This window comes from Heliconius melpomene, chromosome 12 (assembly GCF_056956725.1).
Source record: "Heliconius melpomene rosina isolate 202511_hmr_F chromosome 12, ASM5695672v1, whole genome shotgun sequence".
NCBI lineage: Eukaryota > Metazoa > Arthropoda > Insecta > Lepidoptera > Nymphalidae > Heliconius > Heliconius melpomene.
Window position 1 is genome coordinate 3,857,673 of NC_140400.1, and position 22,518 is coordinate 3,880,190.

The following is a 22,518-nucleotide window of genomic DNA, read 5'->3' on the forward strand; positions in this document are numbered from 1 at the left end:
CAATTTATTTAAATAAGATAGATTGAGATGATGAAAATGAAACGGTAAATTAAAGTCAATACATATTAAAAATGTTTACTTAAAAGAGTATAATTTTTATAGCTTAATCTTAATAAGTAGTATAGCGGAATAAATGTCTTAAATAACGTCCTTTATTTGTAAAATTCTTATAATATGCCCATTACAGAGCTCTTTAGCTCAAACGCGGCGATAAAAAAATATCTTAATTATTCTGGTAGAAGTAAATAAGAAGGATTTTTAACTAAGACTTATATAATATTCTTTAGGTATATAAAGCAAAATAGGGAAAATCTTTATACTACTAATATTAATAGGTATGTATGTATGTCTTTTTTTCAAATATCGCAGAAAAACTTAGGAACTAACAGTTTATTATTTAACATTAATCTAAGCCCGCATACACTTCATCTTCTTGGTGGAAGGATCAAGTTTGCAAACTTCGAACGAATTGCACTTCTGGTTGTTACAATACACGCCGGCACCACCCGCTGGAACAAAATATTTATATAAATTTACATTAGCTGCACATATAGTTTAATGTGAAAAGATTTTTCTTTTCAAGGGTAAGCAGACGGAGCCTAGTGTTAAAACACTCTTCTCCCCCTTTCCGCCGCATTCTGGAGCCATTGCGTATCAAGTGGCGGAATTTAATGATGCGCTTTATTTATCACAACACCAGAGCGGAGAAATGAAAATATCAAATATTTAATTTTTTCGAGTGAGAATCGAAACCACAACCTTTCCCGCTTACAGTCACACGCTTGCGCCACTGCGCCACCACTAGCCTCCAAGCAATTCATTTTAATTTTCAGAGTTTTTTATATAAGAATCTATTCATTAGTTTTTTCTTTTAGTAGAGACGTTGCGTGCTAGATAGCGAAATTTTAACAAGGTTTATCTAACATGATATTGGAATAAATATGTTAAAATATCAAAAAAAATTATAGTTATCAATCAAGGCATTAAGTTTAGCTGCATATCAGCGTAGGCATAAGAAACCTAGTGTTATGACACTCTGTCGCCTACTTTCCGCCGAATTTTACAGTCATTGCGTTTAAATGAAAATATTAAATAATTCATTCTCCCGAGTAGTAATCGAATCCACAATCGTCGCGTTTACCACTGAGCCAAAACGGCTTATATATTTATCTTTAAGGGTTATATAATGATATTATACATATTATATACTTACATTGTGAATACTTGTCCTTATTTCCACCGCCAACCGCTGCAAGATCTACACAGGACTTGGCGTTGCAAGAGTTCGGGCAGCACACCTTGCCGTGGCTACAGTCGTAATTTTGAAGGCATTTTGGACTGCAACTGTAGATTTTTGATGGCAGAGGACAGCTGCCTGAGGCTAAAATTATTTAGAAACGATGTATGTTAAAGAAAATCTTTTAAATATGCGTGTTTGTTATTGGATTTGCAGTTAAAATAAGATGAGACTTTATATATAGCTTCACGCTGTATCACACACGCAGCAGGTATAATGTGGAGGGAACCTAGTAGCACAAAGGGGGCACAAAGTGTAAACACGACATGATGTGGGTTCGATTCCCACTCGAGGGAATTAAATATTTAATATTTTAATTTCGTGGCTCTGGTGTGCAAAGAGTGCCGTTGAGTTCAGCCACTCAAACCTTCTGTGTGCGGGATACAGCATGGTGCTATAAAAAAAGGAAAAGAAAGTAATGCTTAATTAGGTACTTGCCAGCTTCAGTATTGCCAATGATGAACACCACGGCGAAGAGCGCAAACGCGATTGTCATGGATCCTGAAACATATTATAATATAGATTATAGACAATTATATTCTTTGAAAATGTTAAAAACTCTGAGGGTATCCTTAACACTGCCTTGCTACATGCGGAATATAGCGGGAAGCTGGAAAAAATTAAAAAAAGGAACTTCTTAGCAAGAGAGGAGCTCGATTGTCCCTGAGACTTGGGATACAGTTAGGCATAATGTCCAAAATCCAAAATTTTAAATGATTCTATATCCTTTAAGATACTTTCGAGTAATGAATTAAGAAAACAACTGGATGTTCCACTAGCTAAAGAAATAACTTGAAAATTTGCCAAGTACTTTTCATTAAAATATTTTTTATAAATTTTCCATACTTAAGTAATTTGTTTTTTATATCAATTAAAAATTATGGAAAACGGGATAAACTAGGTATTTTAGTAAACTCTGTTATATAGAGTCAGTAGGTACTAAAAAACACAATGGAAGAATGAAAAACATCATGTTTTCCTTTATATGAACTCATCACAATATTATATTAGGTAATTATTAATTACTAACTGGTCTAGGGAAAAAACCTGAGTCCTTTAAGCAATTAGTAAAGTTTTATCAAATTAGAGCAAGTCAACATGAATCATTTGAGTAAGATTAATATTTATTGAGATCACAGGGTCATTTGGTAACCATTCAAGGTCAGTTTTGTTTTGTAAATAAAATAATATATATTAGCTTAAAAATTGTGTTTAAATTCTTCTTTAGATTTTAATTATTTTTTCTATTTTTCTCGCATACCTATGAAGTCAAATAAATTATAAATTTACTATAGATAAATCTAGGAAAGTATTCTTAGTCTTGCCCTCTGATATCAACCGTGAACTCTGGGAGTAAAATTATTATTTCTCAGTGTTTTAGTAAAAGGTAAAGAACCGAGCGGTTTATTACTATGCTCTCTTTGCGCACTACATGCGAAAATATTTAACTAACATTGTTTACGTTGTTTACGTTGTTTTATCTCCGTTTAATTGGAATGGTATTGGGTACTTTTCTCCACTTCGAACAATTTTTTTAAAGAAATGCATCTTTTAGAAATTATATTCGGGATTCTATAAAAGACAACTGTACGAATCGTACATTTCCATATGCTAATCATGTATGTAATTCACAGATTCAGGTTTTTTGTGGTGATATTTTTTTATATTACAAGACCATTGACTATTTAATGAGCTTAGTGATTAATTGGTAAAACAAGTTTTAGTAGACTGTCTAACATTTAGTTATTTAAAAAAGTCCACGAATACCTTGTACAGCGACACGGACTACTTGGTAAGTTCGCAACATTTTAAATTAATTAAAAGACGTAAAGGAAATTAAATATCCTTGTAATTTTACGAATTACTACGAAGAATAAACACTCATTAATCAAAGTTTAGTATGAAAACATATACAATTGATTGAGTTGAAATTGATTGATTCATGTAGATAATTGGATATATTTTATTTAGTAACGTTCTATAAGAATCATCATCATCATCATCAGCCTGTCCTCGTCCACAAGGATAAGTCGTCGTCTATAAGGATATGCAATACAAATACAGTATTGTGCAAAGATCCATATAATTTTATTACTCTAGTTTAGTGCTTTAAGTATGACACAACGTAAACTGTTTATTCCTTTAACCTAATCAAAGGTATGTAAGAAATGACGACAACTTTATTACCGTTATGTGGTCATCGTCAATTGAATAACAAGGAAAAGGATCCAAGAAATAGCCTGTCTTACCTTATTCATTTTAATTCTTAAAAATACCCCAATCGTGGTGCTGATGGAAAGTGCCTGAGTGAAAACAATGGCTTCTAATATGCCTTGAGGAAATATTTATACATAATTATTTATTCTCCGGGTAGATATTGGGTTCGGAGAATACGTTTAATGTTTTTTTAACTTCACGCTATATCCCACACATAACAGGGTAGGCAGAGGGAACATGGGAACCTAGTGTTAAGACACTCCATTCCAACAAAACGTGTCTAATATTTTTCTTTTACTGTAAGTACTAATACTTTACAAGTATTGAGGTCTCTTTAAGCAATGAATCTAGCAAAATGTTTATATACGAGCAATTTTGCATCGTTTTTGTTGCATTTTGTGCGAAATTGCCGGCGTAATCAACAAAGTTAACATTAACAAGATTATAAAATTTGGCATGAAGCGAGAACTTACAATACAAATTAAAGAAAAAATCCGAAAAGTGGAAATTTATACGTACTTCATAAAAACATATAATCACATATTTTTATTGGTAGTTCGTTGCTTACATAATGAATGCATACGCACACAACATTAAGTTTGTAAATTTTATAAGTTGTAACTACTTCCCGTTGACCTATCTACGATCTTGAAATTGGTATGAACCCTCGGTGGATGAACTCCTCGCGCAACTCTATTTTTCATATGGTTAATTTCCTTGACATATTATTTATTCCGCATATTCACTAGTTTACGGCCCTACCCATAAATTTCAATAAAATTGAATATACTGATGGTGTTAGAATTGCATGAAATTAAAAAGAATATAGGTACATTACCTAAGGTAATAAATAGATTTTAGCAAACATGCTGATTTGCTTTTCGCTCTAAAGTGAATTACCGTGAGAACATATCCTTGACATAAATAAATATTAAAATTTTTGATTGGACTATCCGGTTCTATAATCGCCTTAGAAATCTTAAGCCAAATAACAAATACTTAATATCTTGCTCTGATAAAATAAGAAACACCCTGATGGAAGCATAATTTTTTTTCCGATATCAAAATAATCCCAAAACATTTTAAAATATTTCCTCACTTTCACTTTAATAAAAAAATGTTAAAAAATAAATACTTTTATAAAAAGGAATTGTTATTGTGTATTTATTTTATTAATATGGTAAAATATGATAACATTTTAAATTAAGAAGAAGATAACATGAACTTAGGTAGTCTTTAGAGAAGTACCTACGACCACATTCTCCATTTTTCATCTATATGTTGTGGTAGACATTGCGAGTTCTGTATTTGGAAATGGTACTTAAAGTTGCGATTTAACAAATAACGTCCGTGAATTATATGTATGCTGTTCATATATAGGTTTATTTACTTGGGCCATGCCAGGTTATTCGTGGCGCACAGGCACAGAGTGTGACTGTAAATGCGACAGGTCGTGAATTTAAATCCCGCTCGAGGAAATGAAATATTTAATATTTTCATTTCCTCGCAATGCAGCACTAGGTTCCCACTGCCTTGTTGTATACAGCTGTAGTATACTTGGTGAAGTGAAGCTGAAATCTTTTTTTACCTTCATAAACCTTTTTTTTAATGTCTCCTTCCATTAAAGATGGACGAAGTAAAATTTAAATAGTATTTTCTAATAGACTCGACACAGGAAAAGAATTTCTTGCTAAACAAAAAGAACGGCGACATAACATCCGAATTTATTGAACTACAAGATTTACAGGATACACCTATCTTTTATTTACTATAAACAAATAAAATCCTTTTTTTAAATGAAATGCTATATTTTATTAAGGTAAATTAAATTACCTATGCCTTGATATATCTTTATTGGAGCTATAATTATGTTTTGGTCCATAGTTTTCAGTAATCTTGATCGGAAGACTTTTTACTCGTTGTCACAAGTGTTAAATTAACGTGAATAAATAAATTATAAAATTTTATTTAAGTATATCCAATCTTATAGCGTTAGTCACCAAATCCATTATTACAAAAAAAAACTCGATTTCTCAGAAAATAATATAAAATATGTGTAAACAACTCACCCATTGTTTGTTTTCCTGTGTATATGTGCTGTAGAATTCAGTACCACTCTACTTGAGCGTCCTCGCAATACTGGTTATGAGGTTACGCTCTCTACATATTAATAATATACGCGTAAAATACCTAGAGACGCTTTTGTGGTACGGTAGTAATCTGTCCGTGTCGATGGGTGCGGGTTGAAATCGCCCATCAATGGTTTCAAAGTTGTCAGCCACGTTGCCCCATTTGTCTTTTATTCATTCTAAGATCAGTCGCCACTCGGATGCCTTACTAAAATTGTAGCAATATTTAAAATTATGGTACTCTTCATTTTGATACTATAGGTTCCGTTTGCTATTTCATTTTTAACCTACTTCTGGAAAAGGAGCAGGTTATCAATTCGGCTGTTTTTTTATGTTTGTTACCTCTGATATTGATGATTCTTTTTTTATACTTCCCGTGTGGTCCCATTTTTATTTGGTCCATTTCTGACTACGGTAGGTATTAATGAGTAAATAACATAAGTCTTACATTTGCCTTAAGTATGTGCGTGCCAATTGTACGAACAACTCAATATCCCGCCAACCGGTTGCGATGATTGTTTTTTTATTTTCCAATAAAAACATATACACATCTAGGGTAGTTTAATTATGGGATCTGGTTGAAATTGAAGAAGTCTTTTTTTTGTTAAAAATTATAATGATACGTACAAAATTATACTTACATATATGTTATTACATGTATGTACTAAGTAGATATTTAGTTCACCATTATTGTAACGGTGTTAATGTTGTTAATAATTAAAGAATAGTTTTGCTATCAGTACCTCACTCAAATCTTTTAAAGTTCGAAATTTAAATAGCAATATTATCCTATGGTGAGTCGTGTGGTGCAGGGGTAGAAACATGCGACGATAAACCCTACAGATTGTGGGTTTGAATCCCACTCTGGGATGAAATTTTTCATTTCTTCACTCTTGTAACGAGCCAAAACTCGACGCTGAATTCCGCCACTGATTTGGGCGGGAAGGGGAAGTGCCTTAAAGAGAGTTTCGTCACACTAGGTTCCCAGGTTCTCTCTGCCTACCGGGATACTAAGTGCGGGATATTAAAAAATAATAATATTATCCTCAAAAATCTGACTTTATCAATTAGCATAATACATAATATCTTGTTGTGGCTTTAATAACAACAATGCGGTTGGTTTTTTTTTTATCTTAACGCTTATTTATTTACCTGATCCATGTCCGTCAACATACATAGGTATGCAAGATACAAAAAAGATACTCAGTTGTACTGTTGGTCCCTAGGTATAAACGTAGATATTAGTTCTCAAGGCTAATTGACACTGTCACGAAGGGTAACCTACGTTGGGCACACTCTAGTGACTAGAGTCTAGTCACTCACTTTTCCTTCATGTTTTTACATTTCGATCACTTCTCCTACACCGGTATTGTATAAATATGTTTGTACGGATAAAACCAGTTTAGTGTACGATGAGCTGGTATATCCTGGCGTAACAAGATACTCATATTTAAGTATATTATGATAATATAGCTATTAGCTTGTTAGGTACTTTATAGGGCAGTCGTAGCGCAGGGGCACAAGCGTGCGACTGTAAATGCGACAGGTTTTGGGTTCTATTTCCACTCAGGGAAACGAAATATTTCATGTATTCATTTTCTCTCTTTGGTATCTGTAGTTACTGAATTATGTGGCTAGATAATATTAAAATCGTAATTTATTTTATGTGCATTTTAAGAGAACTATAGAAGGAATAGAAATCCATTAAATTTGTGTTTTTCTTCAGCTAGACTTGATTAATGTCTACAAAGTTCAAAGATTTTTTAAAACATGAAGTTTTTTTAAATAAATTGGCGAGAAGAGGCGACAGCTATGTAAGAAAAAAATGGTTTGTAATTATGTAATTTTCACTTATAAATAAAAAAATAATTAAGTAAGTAATATAAAAAAATATTTACCGTACTTTAAACGTACTTTAAATTTTAAAAGTATTAAGAATTATTCTTAAAATTAAATAAACAAAAATATGTGAGGTTTATTTAAATATTTTATTTATTGTTCACCTCAGCAGAATCAGCACCTGTTCAATGTAAATAGCAATCAACAATTTAGTGAATAATATTTATAAAAACAAGAAACTGATTTATTGAAAATGCTTATGTTTTTTCAATTAAGCTTAAACCTAATTAAGATAAGATTATCATTATAGTAAAACTAAACTTTATTTTTTTTTGGTTGTGTATAAAACGAAACATGAAAATAAATATAAAGGGTTAGGCTGATAAAATAGATATTTATTGGGCTTAGTATTTTATAGTTGAGGAAAAATTGTTTCATTCATTATAATATCATAATAGCAACCGTATCTAATAAATTGTATACCATACCGTACCATTGCTTCATTTTATTCAATTTTCAGACAATGAGATTTATCTATGCCATGTCGCTTGTATAATCTATGTCCATGCCACAATTCGCTTCTTTACTCTACCCATAGATAAAAAAGTCAATTCAAAAATTTCGGTTTGTTGATAATGTCAAACTTTTAACGGGTCAAGTTACGCGAATTCCGAAGAGCATTTAATTCAATATTGCACTTTTATTTAAATTAATGAAATAAACGCAAAAAGTTAATAACGCTATGGTGATTTAGTTATATAGTGTATATGAATTTATTTTTACGTCATTTACAATCATGGATCATTTCACTCAGGTAGGTTTAGATCAAGTTTCCTTAACGGCCACTTTGTGTATAAATTGATTATGTTATGATTAAATTAATGAACTTTAAATTGCAGCGAATGTTAGAAAGGGCGAGAGCTAGGCAAGAAAAAATTGATCAGAAATTGGCTAGTTCCGGACAAGCGGTTCCAAAGCGGAAACCGTTGACGGAGAACATAATTAAAAACGAGTCTCCCATTAAGTCACCGATCAAAAATTCTAGAGAATCCATATCATCACCTAAGAAATTTAAAGATCCCATTTGCGATACGCCTGTAATTAAAAAAGTTATTCCGAAAAGTGACCTTACTACTGCTTCGCCTCAGAAGCGTAATGATATAGTAGTAACACGAAAAGAGTTTAAAAGTCCCAAAACAAGTTTAAATAGACGCAATTCCGATGTTTCCGTGGAAATAAATATTTCTCATAGGAATGATATTCAAATTGAGGTTCAAGTTGAAGAAAGAGATGCACCCATCAGCATTATTTATGATGCTTCAGGAGACAATGGCAGTAATGTTGTCATTAAAGAAATCGAAGGTTAGTAATATTTAAATACTTAATTTAACTATGAATGAATTGCTTGATTACTTCAAACTCTTTTAAGATTTATAAAATAAATCTTAATAATGACTTTAATAATATTTTTTTTAAGAAAATAGTGTTAGAATATTTCAAAACTTAATATAATTCAGAAATTAGAAACATTTAATATTGATTAACATTATATTTTGATAACATACTGTGTAAATTTATAATTTCTTATTTTTTTTAATTAGAGTGATCATTTTACATGTCTATAATAGCTTATTTCAGATAAGATAAACTTAAAGCTACTTATTAGATAATAAAAGGTCAATGCACAAATGGCTAAGCAAACATTTTCCTCTATATTTTGCATATTAGTCACAAAAGATAATATTCAAAGAATTACTAAATGTTGTTTGCTCATTTGAAACCATAATTAATATCTTTAATGTTGTCATTTCTTCTCTTGATTTTTGTAAGAAGCTGTTGGCTTAGGTAATTATATATTTTCTTTGTGTTTAGTTAAATCTGTACTAATATTATAAAAACATTAATCTAAAAAAGTACTGGTTTAAAAAAATATTTTATTACTTATGTAATAAACAGGCTATCTATTTATTGAAGAAAGCCAAAGTCTAAGCAATATTTTATGATGTTAATATTTTCTTTGTAACCCAGTCGGGTCCCCAGTCAGTTAAACTTAAATTGTATCTTACTGTTTGTACTGTTGGTTATATCCATTTTAACATATGGGGTCAAAGTAAGAATCTAGTATTTTTTTATACAAAGGAATTCTTAAATCACTTTCAGATGACTTTACAAAGTTAGGAAAGAAAGCTTTGGATATGGCCGAACAAAAAAATGAAAAGACAGCAGCCCGGAACAAGTTCAAATCAAAATTGGATAGACTTGGCAATTTGTATTCTGGTAAGTTTGCCTTTATTTTTTTCTTTCTTGTAAAACCACTTGAAATGCAGTTTCAAAACAATATAAATTTTAAATTACTATTTGTATTGAGCTTTAAATTTTATTTTTTTTATTTTTTTAACATCCCTTGTAGATAACAACCATAGATAATATTGTAGTATATCCATATTGTTTTTGTTGTATAAAATATTATTAGACATCTTACTGGCAACCATTGTGGAGCAGTGGTCAGTTTCTGACTCTAAGTGTAATAATTGTGAGTTTGATCTCTACTTCACACTAGGTTCCATCTTCCTACCCTGCTGTGTGTGGGATACATTGTGAAGCTGATTAATATAAATCTCATACTATGTTACAGATAAGCCAGACCTCTCATCACCAATACATCGTACAGAGCAAGAATTCACTTCAGAAACTCCCCCATTAGTCCCAGAGACTCGGAAAGCAAAACCTTGTGGAAAGAAATTTAATAGGTTGGCAGCTTTGGCTGATGAAATCAATAATTGGGAGGATGATCTGTCTCATCATACATTTGTAAGATATTATATTTTCAGAGCTTTTTGTATCAAAGTTGACTATGAATGCAACAGTTGTGGATTTTATTCTAACTTGAGGGAATTCCCACTTCCTATTTATGATAACACATGCAATTTTGAGATGTGCTACTTAACACAGAATATCTCTAAAATTGAATGGGCAGTGTGGAATGAATTGTCTTAAGACAAGCTTTCCTGCCTACCTTCCTTTATGTGTAATAAAATGTGAAGTTAAAATATTTTTTCACAATTATTACAATACAATTCACTATCACTATGCTATTTGAAAAACTGCCTAAAAAATGCTTTCTTTCAAAGAAATTAATGTTAGTTTTATGGAGTTTATCTTAAGTGTAGCAAAACATAGTAGATTTTATTTACTTCTACCAGATCTACTAGCACTTTACTAGTGGATAAAGTGCTAAAATTTATCATTTGATTTTTTACTGCTTTTAAATGATGCATGAAAGTTGTAAAAGAAAATTTAGTAAAAAAATACAGTATTTTCTCTAATTGAATCATAATTACAACATTTTAGTATAAGAAAAATAATTTGTAGCTTAACTTAAGCTTATTAAATTGTTTTTATGTATTTGATTATTTTTAATTCTTACTTATAGCAACAACCAGAAACAAAGAAAACTGCTGCCAAAACAAAAGAGGAAAAATTGGACGCGTCCACACTTGATGTGTCTATCCATTCACTCAGAGATATCAACAAAGTTTTGCAAACCTCTAATAAAAGCACAAAGGTGAATAAAAATATATTTGTTACTGTATTTTTTTTTTGTTGAGATGAATTTGCAATCATTTCTCTACTTTTTTCCGACTGTTAAGGAAGGGTTATAGCAAATGTGTTCTATGCTGTTGGCTTTTAAAAGTGTGACTCCAATAAGCCATCTATCTACCTTATACTGTTTTTGTTTTTTATAATTTTTTTTTGCATTTTTTATTTTTTTTATTATTGTTTTATTTAGAGTATATAATTTCTTTTTAATCTTTTGGCATAACTTTGTGCTACAAGGGCAGATGCAGATTATAGGGATATGTTTCCAGTTGGTGTCAACATTTACAATTATGTTTTATTATTTCATAGGATTTACAAGCGCTTCCCCAAAGTTTATTATTTAAATTATTATACAGTAAAATGGCTCTATGGGATCCAACAAAATTATTTTCATTTCTCTTATCTAGTAGATAACATGCAGTATTGAGTTATGTCACTCAACACAATATTTCAAATTCTAAGCGAAAAGCAAAGATTTTAGATTGTCTTTAATACTAGGTTTTCTACATTTACTCTTCTATATACAGGATAAAATGCATAAAGCTAAAAAGAAAATAAAATAAACTCAAAATTCAAGGAAGCACCGACAATAATGAACAAACTCATATCTTAATTTTGAATGCACTATATGCATGGCTATAACTGCTAAGATATTGGCATTACACAAATCAACTTGTGCAGATTTTTTTAAATCTTTTGTTTGTTACATTTTTCAATTAAATAAATGAAAATTGAGTAATATTTTACATTTCTTATAAGTTACTTTAATCTTTAACTCTATTTACAAAATGTTATAAGGTTATTTTTAAAAATATTTTTTAATATTTTCTTATAGCCACTCAATACAAATACCTTCAAGAAACCTGTGAACGAGTGCCAACGGCTTGAGAAACAGATTGTAGCTGATTTGGTAAGTCATAGATATGTAAGATATAGTAATATATTTTTTACAGGAAATTTATAAATTTTATATAAAAATATATTAAAATTTTAAACTTCAAGTGATTTAAGAAATTTCATTTCTTAAAAATAATTAATAACATATTTGAAAAGAAATGAAAGGTAAGTTTTTTATCATTAATTAATTCTTCTGTTTATTTATAATAATTTTAAATATGATACTAACAATATAGGTACTTATTATTTGTATATTTTTCTTTGCATTTGATTATGAAATAATTGCACTGTGTATTTTTTTCCTTCTTACTTCTTTCTTTTTTTTATTTCTCTCTTAATTACTTTCTGTATACAATTTTTAAATATTTAAAATATATATGTATATATATTGTCAATAACCAATGAGTACCTACGACTGGTCAAGGGGTGGCGGATATTATAATACAATATAATAAGGGTCAGTAAAGGTGTTGGTATTTTAGTTTTAAGTGACGAAGTTGCATCATTACTGTACATTATATTTGTCTCATGTGCTCTCATTGATCGAGAGCAGATTATAGAGTCCCATTATTTAAACTTTATTTTCTTTTATTTTACAAAGTAAAGAAAGAAACTCAAATCTTATGAGGCCATCGTCGCGCAAGAGGAATTCATTTTTAATGTAATATTTTCATTTCCTCGCTCTGTTAACGAGGTAAAGCTCGGCGTTGTGTTCTGCCACTCAACACGCAATGCCTCGAGAATTCGACGGAAAATGAGGAACGAAGGTCTCTTAACACTACGTTCCCAGGTTCCTACTACCTATCCCGCTATGTGCCGGATACAAACGGACGCTATATTTTTTTTTATATCCTAAACAATATTGTTTCTACCGAGCGCCTGTTGGAATAATATTCTTTTGGTTTTTTCTATGACTGTTATATGTTTATTTCGAAATACACCTCATTTTGGCTATGGTGACAAGGTAAAGCGCGGCGTAGAGATACAGTTCAATAGAATAGAAATGCCTGATTTTAATCCATTGTGTAATCTCAATCTTATATCTACGTTAGCTTATTTTGGCGCCAGATTACGAATACATCGTCCTGCCCATACGCAGTGGGAAACGACCTTTGCTAACATGCTTTATTATTATACTGTCGACAACGGCTTCCGTGGAGTAGGCAGCATATTGCTTGTGTTTTTTTTATTATAATAATTAAATGATCTAAGTTTATTAAGAATTTCTAAAATGTGTTATATTATTTTATTAAATAATACCTGTTCACTTAACTTGTAATTATAAAAAAAATACTTTGAGGCATCAGCATTTTTTTTTATATTATAGCATTTAATATATAGTATTTCGTAATAAATGATATTTTTGATGCCAGATTTTATGCTGGCATTATAAAAATTACTATTTATTGTGGTTTATATAACCATATAAATAAAAAAACAGTGTCACACATTCATTACAATATTTCAAATGTCCAGTCTTTGGAGAGTAACAGAAAAAAATATAAAAAAATTCTAACGAATCGGTTACATTTACTTCTAAGTCCCCCCCAATCTCTATTTATTCCACGTACCATAGACAATTTAGTTGCGCGCGCGCAGAATACAAAAGCGTCTTTGTATAGTGTAGGCTAATCTAAATTACGCATCCCGCATTTACATACTCGTACATATACTAAACTGGTTTACACTTTTGTTTTCAATACCACAATGGCTCGGGATTTGAAGAAAATTTGAGTTTTCTATGGCTAAGCTGACACACTTGTGACAGGTTATTGTTTTAACGTTTAGAGAGTGTTTTTTTTGTAATGAGAATGGATTTCATCATAAGAAATCCTTTTGTATACTTTTTCATGTGTCTTCCGCATTTTCTGTGGCCAGCAGAGAGAACTTAGTGCAAATGTATGCAAATGTGCATTTTCAGAGTTCAGTAACTAATGGGTAAAATGGGAATTACCCGTTTAATTTAACTATTACTAAGACTCGGCTGTCTGTCTGTCTGTCAAAAATCTGAAAATTTTAAATGTGCCTTGACGCAGATTCGTTTCGACCGGAACGAGGAACTGTTTCCTCTACTCTCAAGTTATGGTGAAATATGGAAACCATTTGATGTGGTGGATGTTTTGACTCTATAGAATATTTGTTTATTATACGTTGTTAATAATTTATTCACCCGTTTAAAGTTGTAAGAACGACTTTAAGCGCGTCGTCGTCGTTGCGTATGTGTAACAAAGACTGTAAACACGACGGTCGTCGGTTCGATTTTCGCTGAAGGAAATTATTTTTTTATTATTTTTCTCTGGTAACAAGAAAAAACGTGGCGTTGAGTTCCGCAATTCAAGACGCAATGTTTCGAAAATGGTTATCCTGCTTTATTCGAGATACAGCGTGAAGCTCAACAAAACGAACACTAAAAATGTTTAATAAAAATATCAACATAGTATCAAACTAGTTTTGTTTTAAATATTTTTTGTATGTCACATTTATATGTGTTCTACAATTTCAACGTTTTGTTTCTTTTGTATATAACAAAGGCAGAAATCTTAATACATACAAATACAAGGATCCTACGGTCGTGTCTCGTAACATTTTAATCTGATATTTTGTGACCCCCGTCTTTATAGCTCGTCCTCTTGACAACTTAAGACCGTATAAACGTTTGTTTTTTTTGTTCTTTTTGTTAATATCTCTTCGAGATTTTATTTTCTTAGTTTTTTGGAATTGATTAAAAAATGCATTTGTGTGTTTTAAAAATAGCGTGTGTTCATTGTAAATGACTATCGAGTTTTGCATTTGACATTTTAAAATTCAATTATACTTAGTAAATATATATATATATATATATAGTATACCTATTATCATTATTATGATATCATAAAAATTTAGAAAAATAATAATGTTTGCAATGCATATCAACCACACACACCTTTGTGATTTTATTTGTTTCAAGTTTTATCCCGCGGGATATGAAGAAAGAACCTAATTTTAAGATACTCTGATCTCCCGCCCGAGTTGGGGCATTTCGTGATGAGTGACCTTTTCGATAGAGTATCGAACCCTTTGCGTTAACAGTTTTACGCTGCCCCTAATATCATCCTAATCATCTAATGTCGTTCTTATCATAATCTTATTTCGTGCTATATTATCGATACACAAATTTTACGATTCCACAAATACAATACAATATTACCGATTATTTTGATTTAACACCGTTTCTCGTAATCAATGAAGACAAAAGCGTGGTCTGTTACGTAACCGGTATATCTGAATCATAGCTAAATCAGTTTTTTTGTTGCCCTTTAACCGTATACGTTTTCGATTTTACGATACTATTAAATGTGTTGCTTTGGATTCAATTTGGGTGGTCTTTTAAAGTTACTTCACCTGTTGTCCCATGTCACCATCCCAAGGTTGTTGTCAAATCCAAGATTTTAAAATATAAAATTTTTAGCTTGTTTCTTTTTATATAGATACGAGATTAAGTTTTAGTGAAATGAAATTTTTATTTATACTTATTTATTTGATAGGGATTATTATATTGTGTTGCTTCACTATTTAAAGGAGTACGATCAGTTATAATTCGAAGACCAATTTATAAAGTGAGATCCTCGTTAATAATCCATTTCTTCACCGTAATGGTATTATTCTCCGCCGTGACGTTATGATAATGAGGTCAAGTCTCACTTGGACAAATATTTGTCATATTTTACATATTCAGACCGTCGCGTCGTAGTACAGTGAAATAAATTGTCTGATTGTAAATACGATAGTTGTGGGTTCTATCCCCCCTATCAGAGGAATGATTATTTTTTATTGCCGCTCTGATAATCCAAAGGCAGCGTTTAGCTGCTGCTACTCAACACGCAAAATTTCGAAACTGAGGAATCCAGTGTCCTCTAGATTCCCTCCGCCTACCTAAAAAAGTGAAGTGAAGTGTGAATGCACAAAGTTGAGTATTGATTAGAATCAAAATCTACTTTAAAACTACTTAGCAAAATGCGGAACTAACATGAATATTAAAAAAAAGATATTATTTAATCTAAAGTTCAACTTTTATTTTTCGACATAAATATTTTACAGTTCTACGTACGAAGATCGTAAACCCCGACGTTCTCGAACTCCTCCACGCTATAATATTCGCATAATATGCACGCACGAGTGGTCCTTTTGTTTATAGCCAAGCTTTTCATATATTTTACGATTTCACAGAGTATAAGCTTTTGTTCTAAATACCTCAAAAGTCCATTGTGTTCGATGGTACGTATGGCCATACTTATTGCCGAATTTTTTGATGTTTTTTTTAGGGTTCCATGACTTAAAAGGTAAAAATGGAATCATTATAGAATTGTTTTGTTGTTCTTCTGTCAAGACCATTTTTAGGAACGTAACATACAATGAAAATTGCGTTGTTTTAAATTTTGTTAAATATTAACCTAATGGTAAAATTTAGTAAACAATTTTTACTGGTTCTATATAATCTAAAAAAAAATCAAATCAGCTTCACGCTGTATCCCGCATATAGCATGTTAGATAGAGGGAACCTTTCCGCTCAGTTTTTCGAGGTTTTGTGTTTAAAAATATTAATAATGTAAGCGTGTTTTTGTAATTTTTATGTCTTAGTAGGTAACGCGGCTAACAAAAATGACTTAGAATTGTGTTCCCACGGGTATGACTCATAATTATTACGGTAATTGTACATGCTAATCATAGCAGTATTACTTACGTATTTAGTAATACCCAGTCATCTTAAAAGCTTCATTGTTTTTATATCTATAAAATATATTGTGCGTTTTGCGGTTATGTAGGGAAAAAAAAAATTACTACGCCGTCGTGGCGCAGTGGTACAGCGTGGGATCGTAAACGCGACGGCTCTTGGTTCGATTCATATTCATGGTAATAATTAATTGTTTACTTTTGTCGTTTCCTCCCTCTATTAACATGAAATGGCACGGTGTTGAGTTCTGCTACATCGGCATAAAAATCCAAAAAAATGGGAAACAGAGTAAGGGGAAATGGCAGATTACTACAGCGCATGCAGTGTAGTGTCTAAAAAAGTACAGAGCTAACTTTTTCCATTTCTTTATACAAATTGCGTTACAGTGACTGCGTAAAGAAAGTAAAACTATAATGGCCATAGAAACATTTACCGGTCTTTCACGATATAACGACGACATCTGACGTAGTGATGCGCCCCACATCCCGGTTACGTGTCAGATGGTTACGTAAACTGACGTAAAACCATTTTGTCCCACTTACGGGCCCCACACTATTTATTTATAAACTGACAGACATCAACCCACATGGATAACGTGTAAACAAATAAGTATTGGAGATTTTGTCGTTTGTCTCTGTTAATCATTAGTTTAGATAAAATGAATAGGTATGAATATTTTTTGTATTGTAATGGTTTTAGATTTCTTCGCGTCACTAATCATAAACTTATGAAGTTTCCCTTGAACAGTCTAGTGACTGTGAAACGCGATGGTTGTATCTTCGATTCCCACTCGGGGAATGTTTATTAAGTTCAATGCCTTCCCCTGTTCTGTTAAGGTAAGAATAGAAGAGAATACGTTGTTGAACGAAAACATACGTTAAGAACACGTTGTTAAGATCCACCACCCAACTCTTTATTTCTTTTATTTTGGGCGCTAAGTGGAAACGGAGCGTTTTAACACGATGTTTTCTCCGTCTTACCTTGCTAACAGTGTGATACACGCAGTGGCGTAGCTGGGGGGGTGCGAGCGGTGCGGTCGCACCGGGCATCAAAAGGAAAGGGGCATCAAAGTCGACGATTTTTTTTTTAAAGGTAGCCAATGTCTTGATCTACGTGAGAGTAGAAGACACTTTGTTTTTTTTTTAGACCTTAGACCATTTTAAAGGGCACCAAGTCCCCTAAGCCGCACCGGGCAGCAAATACCCTAGCTACGCCACTGAAACAAAAAAATATATTTCTTGATTTAAATGCAACAAAGGGATAGAATTTGTATTATAAACATACAAATTTTATAATAATATTTCTTTCTCTAGGAGATTTTTCAATAGGTCGTTAGTGTAATGCGGGTAGGCAATGAGGTCTGTTTATCTTGATACTTCTGGCCTCCGCATGTGTGTCATTGTCACTAAGCGGTGGACAAGTTTTTTTTTTTTTAACTTATCTCAATATTGCATCTCAAATTATTCTGTTACATTACTTAGAAAAATATTATTTTTCTAAACAAGCAATTGAATTACATATGTGCTTTATATATATTTTTTTTTAATTTTAATACGAAATTTGTATCTAATTTTCGGTTCTGTTCTATTTTTTTAAAAGTGTAACATATGGCGAGGCATGAAATTAAGCTGAATTTGCTTAGTAATATTATCAAGTTGAAATTTATCTAGTTGAATGCGCTAATCTCATGGACAACTAGTATCTAGTTTTAGACCGAATGGAAAAAAAAATGTATTTGATAGAACGTTTGTACAGCACGGCCGTTGTGGCCATTGGAATCCTGGTATATTCATTTTATTTTAATATTTATATGAGGCTGTCGGGGCGCAGCGGCACGAGGGTGTGACTATACGGAGACTTGTAGTGTGTTCCATCCCCGCTCGAGGAAATTATTTTTTTTTTTCGCTCTGGTGTCGAGGCGGCGTTGAGTTTCGCAACTCAACACGCGATGCGTCTAGAATAAGGCGGAAAATGGGGAACGGAGTGTCTTAACACTAGGTTCCCGCTGCCAGCAGGGTTGCTGCGTGCGGGGGGATATAGCGTGAAGCAAATTTTTTTTTTAATATAAAAATAAGATAGTTAGTTATAATAATATAACGATGTTAATGTTTATTTATAAACATCTGTAATAAAATATGCTGTTAAAGGTGACCAACTGAAACCACTGCGTTGATTTCTCATGCTGACAATGAAATGTATCCTAGACATAATATTATTGTCTTCCGCTTCACGGTAAACATAGAACCTATGCATAAATCATTAAAGTTTACGATCGATTTAAGTTATTGCATGTTGACTGGCGGAACTTAACGCCACACAGTTCTAATGTTTTGTTAAGGCTAGTCAGTAACTGTAAACACGTCAGTTTGTGGTTCGATTTTTTTTCGAGGAAATGAAATATTTATTATTTTCATTTCCACTTTCTGGTAAAGGCTTTCCTGGCAGAAGAGGCGCGGCGTTGATTTCTGTCACTCGACACACCTTCTGCACGCCTTTGCTTGCACTGCTATGTGCAGAATGCATCGTGAAGCTACAAAAGAAAACTTAACTGCGGCTTTTTCTATTTCACGATACAAAGGCTATTCTGTTAACTTCATGTTTTTACGCTTGATAGAGTGTTAAGACACTATGATTTCCTGTTGAGTGACGGAACTCTACGATAAATACTTTTTAAAACAAAATGTAAACTCGATACATTGTATGTATTAAATACTTACATATTTAATATTATTAGATCCTATTAAATAAACTAAGCTATACTAGACTAGCTTAGCGCAGTGCACTCGTTGAACTTTTTGCCCGCATTCCGCTTCCCCGTTATCCTATTATGGAGTATCTCGACGATTTGATTGTTTGTATTACCCAATAGTCAATATTTGCTGTCTTTGGAATTTATATGTAACGTACGTTTGTTTTCACATATAATATAGGTGTTGTCGGTTTTAGGTTCTATAAGTAAAATTAGGTAAACGTGGGGGTTGTGCGTTTGATTCTCAGTTGGGGGATTAATTATTTTCATCTGTTCCGTAAAAAGACTAAGATCGGGGTTGAGTTTCTCGCTTAACTTCGTGTTTTGTCTCGAAAGTTGGGTGGAAAGTGCTGAACGCATTGTATCCACCTTTGCTATTGGCACACCAGAAATGCATTTTTGAATTATTAAATAACAAATGATAATTTCAATTTAATTTGTATTTCAATTTAATTTACTGTTGTTTTACTATTATTAAGTGCTATTTAATATTACTATTTGTATCAATTCTTAATTGCTTTCTAAAGGTAATTCAAAATGTCCTTTTTCTTATGCGAACAGCAAAAAAACCTCAAAGTAATTTATTGGTCGTCAACAATCACGCCATATTGATCAACCAATAGTAGGTGTGTATTGACATATAACGGGGAATAACCACCTTAGTTAATTGCTGGAATAAAACGCGACAGGTTGTGGGTTCGGTTCCCACTCGAGGAAATGAAATATTTAATGTTTTCATTTCCTCACTCGTAGTAACGAGGCACATCGCGGCGTTGAGTTCTCAATATATAATGCCTCCAGAATTCGGCGGAGCGTGGGGAACGGAGGTGTCTCACTCTGTCTACCCTGCTATATGCGGCATATTTTCTTTTTTTTTTTTTTCGTTTCTTCAAAAGATATCCAATGATATTGATTGATACCAATCCTTGGGGAGGACCAGATTATGTAGGATTTTTACCCACTAAAACCCCTGCGGCTGCCGACTTCCACACTATGGAAGGACCCGGGAAATTGGTAGAACCGCGTCCGTAGCCCTCCTCAGATGACGTGCTCCTCTACGGAGCTCTCTTATATTTTAAAATTCGACTATAGACCATTTTATAAAAGGATAGGGCGCACAAATTCCCCACACTGCACACCAATGGTCAAAGAGCTAATCTGATTGATCGAAATGATGATTAGTCTGGGAGACCAGGACGATTGGCAAGCACACGTCCACGGTAACGCTGCCTTCTCTGAAGAGATGGATCAACCCTCTCCCGTTCTCGTCCAGCAGCCTCCTTCCGTGACATGATCGTCTCACAGAAGGTGACTACGGCTGTCCCCGCTGATTCCCTGCGCAACATTTTTCTTATAAGCACAGGAAGGGAAAGATTACGTCCAACTTCCTGAACTAAACCCCGCCTTTCCGTGTCCCAGGTGGTACACGATTCAAAGGGGAAGCGGGATATGCGTGAAGTTGATTTAGATTTGAATTTGCGACCCTTGAATAACACGTTCAAACGTTTTAAGACATTCAACATGTTACTTATTTTTAATTTTGTTACTGAGATTTCTATAGAAAAATGTATTCACGTTATAATTACTTCCCTCGCCACATACCATCATAACCATCTCTTGAAATATTCTAAATAATGAAATTTCCTCGCTGACGCAACACATTTTTCACTTGCAACATAATTAGCGAGCGATTACGCCACAGAATCTCACATTACATAGCATCTTTAAAGGAATCTGACAACGTGTAATATATAATCTTCTTTTTATTATCTGTGTAAATAAAACGGATATTATATATAGAAGGTATATTTCTTTTAACTTCTATCACATTTAGTGTAGTGAACAGAGAGAATACAGTAATGCAACAATTTTGCCTCAACGAGGCCATCACAATAGTTGAGGGTTCGGAGTGTCTTGACACTATGTCTTCCTAACAAACGCTTCTATCTGCGGGATGACTCGTAAAAATCTGTCATTTCATAAGAATAATTTTATGTCATGGGATTACTGCCCTAAATTACTTTATCGATATTCAACATTATTTTACGTATATTTCTCTAGTGGACCAGTCCCTGATAAAACGTTACGAAGAAACTTCCGTTCATCACTTTCCGCCGAATTCCGGAGACATTGCGTGTTGAGTGGCGGAACTCAGCGCCTCGCTTTGCCTCTTCACCAGAGCGAGGCAACCGAACCCACTACCTTTCGCGTTTACAGTCCCGAATGACTATAAAATAATTTAATTAAATATTAAACGTGCACGTAACGTAAGCAATATCTAATGATGCTCATACTAAGTTTGAATGGTTATTGCATTTCCCATCGTAACAGTGCGTTGAACTCGGGTTTTTGCGTATCGGTTGCCGGTCGCGGCGTTTTTTTATCTAGATGCTGAGAAACACTCCTTGTTTGCGAGTGCATCGAACTCGACATTATTGTACTGAACTTTTTTTTTATGTTTAATTATTATTTGTTCTTATTTCATCATATATTATGTTTTATATGTAAAATGAAATGTATTGATTATATTTAATTTTTTACGAGTCACTAGTAAGTGACTCGTTCGCGATTTTGATCGCTGGAATTTCACAATAACACTAAGCCGTTTCTTAGATTAGCGTATACAAACGCACAGAAAATAATTTAAAAAATTATTGCTTTGGTTTCTTTTTTTTTTATTCTCATTTTAAGAGCTGAGTCACTAAGGTGACTATGTTGCTCTGGTTAGTACTACAAATATTTATTAAAATTATGTTAGATTAACAATTTCGTATTAATTACGTTTGCTTACATTAAGTTTAATTATATCACATAAAAATTTAGCAAAACCTGAAGTAGGCTTTGCAAGATACAAATTACAACTTGCTTGGGTTTCTATTTTATTATTAAACGCCACGAATAACGATTTTTCTCATACATCTTCACAGTAAAGGCACTGATAAATTACGATTTTATTATAGATATAAATTAATAGCGCCAGTTACATAATATTTAGTTAAGCAAATGCAAAGGCATATTGTAGTATACAACGCTAAACGGAGAATTGAAATTTGAATAAAAAACTGAAAGTATTAATAAC

General features: G+C 32.5%; 2 protein-coding genes across 6 annotated transcripts in view; one reads left to right on the forward strand and one right to left on the reverse strand.

Annotated features, from left to right (window-relative positions):
- Nucleotides 1-61: 61 nt before the first annotated feature.
- Nucleotides 62-5,703, reverse strand: LOC146533463 (waprin-like protein). The gene is made up of 4 exons (XM_085194493.1): nucleotides 5,584-5,703; nucleotides 1,736-1,798; nucleotides 1,214-1,381; nucleotides 62-509 (listed from the first exon to the last, which is right to left on the reverse strand). The coding sequence occupies exons 1-4, from the start codon at nucleotides 5,585-5,587 to the stop codon at nucleotides 409-411; spliced, it is 336 nt and encodes a 111-aa protein (XP_085050619.1). The 5' UTR covers nucleotides 5,588-5,703; the 3' UTR covers nucleotides 62-408.
- Nucleotides 5,704-8,091: 2,388 nt separating this feature from the next.
- LOC146533464 (anillin-like) overlaps nucleotides 8,092-22,518 on the forward strand; it is a 43,012-nt gene continuing 28,585 nt past the window's right edge. For 4 of the 5 annotated variants that reach the window (XM_085194001.1, XM_085194003.1, XM_085194002.1 and 1 more), the window contains exons 1-6: nucleotides 8,092-8,296; nucleotides 8,382-8,844; nucleotides 9,643-9,759; nucleotides 10,118-10,293; nucleotides 10,916-11,047; nucleotides 11,918-11,992. In XM_085194001.1, coding sequence (XP_085050127.1) covers nucleotides 8,279-8,296; nucleotides 8,382-8,844; nucleotides 9,643-9,759; nucleotides 10,118-10,293; nucleotides 10,916-11,047; nucleotides 11,918-11,992 — 981 coding nt within the window. In that variant the 5' untranslated portion in view covers nucleotides 8,092-8,278. The remainder of the gene's footprint in view (nucleotides 8,297-8,381; nucleotides 8,845-9,642; nucleotides 9,760-10,117; nucleotides 10,294-10,915; nucleotides 11,048-11,917; nucleotides 11,993-22,518) is intronic. The other variant, XM_085194005.1, reaches the window with a different exon arrangement.